Source organism: Pundamilia nyererei, unplaced genomic scaffold, assembly GCF_000239375.1.
Source record: "Pundamilia nyererei isolate P.nyererei 1_Seehausen unplaced genomic scaffold, PunNye1.0 scaffold00325, whole genome shotgun sequence".
In the NCBI taxonomy this organism is placed as follows: Eukaryota; Metazoa; Chordata; class Actinopteri; order Cichliformes; family Cichlidae; genus Pundamilia; species Pundamilia nyererei.
The window spans coordinates 192,726-194,210 of record NW_005187726.1 but is presented as its reverse complement, the minus strand read 5'-3'; the positions used below and the strand labels follow the sequence as shown (position 1 = coordinate 194,210).

The 1,485-nt window shown below is 53.8% G+C and overlaps 1 protein-coding gene across 1 annotated transcript in view; it reads left to right on the top strand.

Annotated features, from left to right (window-relative positions):
* LOC102202555 (MAGUK p55 subfamily member 5-A-like) overlaps positions 1-1,485 on the top strand; it is a 26,971-nt gene that overhangs the window by 11,763 nt on the left and 13,723 nt on the right. The window contains exons 2-4 of the mRNA XM_005751790.1: positions 95-398; positions 909-1,080; positions 1,366-1,466. Coding sequence (XP_005751847.1) covers positions 219-398; positions 909-1,080; positions 1,366-1,466 — 453 coding nt within the window. The 5' untranslated portion in view covers positions 95-218. The remainder of the gene's footprint in view (positions 1-94; positions 399-908; positions 1,081-1,365; positions 1,467-1,485) is intronic.

Here is a 1,485-nt window from a genome sequence, read left to right as displayed (position 1 = left end):
ATATATATCGTTATATCGAACAGCCCTAAGCAGACTCATCTGCCTCATCTGCTCCTTCAACCCAGGTGACCTTGTGTGTCTGCTTCCTGCACAGGTGACGGTGTCATGGCTGCCTTCTTCACCGACTTACCCTCCTAAACATCTCAGGAACATAACCATCGTAGAAACTGCCCGTCTGAGGAATCGAATCAAACGCACACAGTACAAGACGTGCGTGCATGCGAGGGATGACGACCTCCCATCTGAATGGCCATGTTGCTGGAGAGGGAGGAGGAGATGAAGAGGCGAGGGGAGGACAGCAGCACCGAGAAATGGCCGTGGACTGTCCGGGAGACCTGGGCAGCCGAACGCTGCCTCTGCGACGCTCCGCTCAGCTGGAGAGGATACGACAGCATCAGGTACGACACAGAGACACCTGCGTGGGTGGGGCCTTTATCATCAGGTGTTCCGTTTGGGGCTGTGCATGTTTCACTGTGACAGGTTTTGTGTAATGACAGTGGGATGAAAGCACGCCTGAGCGAACCCTCGGAGGCTCAGGTTAGTTCCTGCAAACACTTCTCTGAGTTATTTAGTGCAGGAAACTTCACTAAGTGCATTGTGGGTAAACTTTCAGGCTGATTTGAGCGTGTGGGGGAGGTGTTGGCTCAGAATGAGCTGCAGCCAACACGAGGTTTAGTTTCCTCGAGTGGGCGTGGGATTGCTCCGGCTGATTTTTCAGTCCTGAGCATCGTCAGGTTTTACCTGATGTGGGTTTCATTTACATAACACACTCACGTGGGCTTTGAGCACAGAGCCAATCACAGCTCAGCGTGCACAGGTCGGTGTAGAGGACGCCATGTGTGCTCTGATGCATGAGGAATATGGAGGGCCTCCTGTGTAACTTCCTCTGCTCTGTGTTTGTGTGTCAGGAGGACCTTCGGCGTCGTAGAGAAGAGGAGGGTCGGCAGCTGGATCTGAACGCCTCACTCAGACTCAGGAACCTCTCCCAGAATCCCTACAGCGGGATCGACAACCCCACATTCCTGCAAGACACACCGCAGCTGCCAGCGCTCAGCAGCCAGCACACACACGCGCTGCTGGGTAACACACACACACACAGCAGTTATTACTGTGCAGATCTGAGGGGTCAAAGGGTGAGGAGGTGGAAGTTAAAGAGATGCTGACAGCGTTGAAAAAGGAGGAAAGTGAACAAGAATGTCAGACGCCAGTCAGGGAGGGAATTCCTCAGGGAGGGAGTGAAGCACCCGACTTAATTAAGAGTTTGTTTGTTGGGCGGCAGCGCTGACACACACAGGAGGACACACTGTTCGTCTGAGGTCAGCTATGTGTGTGCTTGCTTTGAACACGTGTGCTCTGTCTCTGCAGAGTTGGAGGAGCTGCTGCTGTCGCTGAAGCAGGTCCGGGGCAGCCTGTCGGACCAGCAGAGTCACAATGACATCGAGTTGGTCCTCGCTCTGCTGAACAAGGTAATATTAGCGAGCGAGG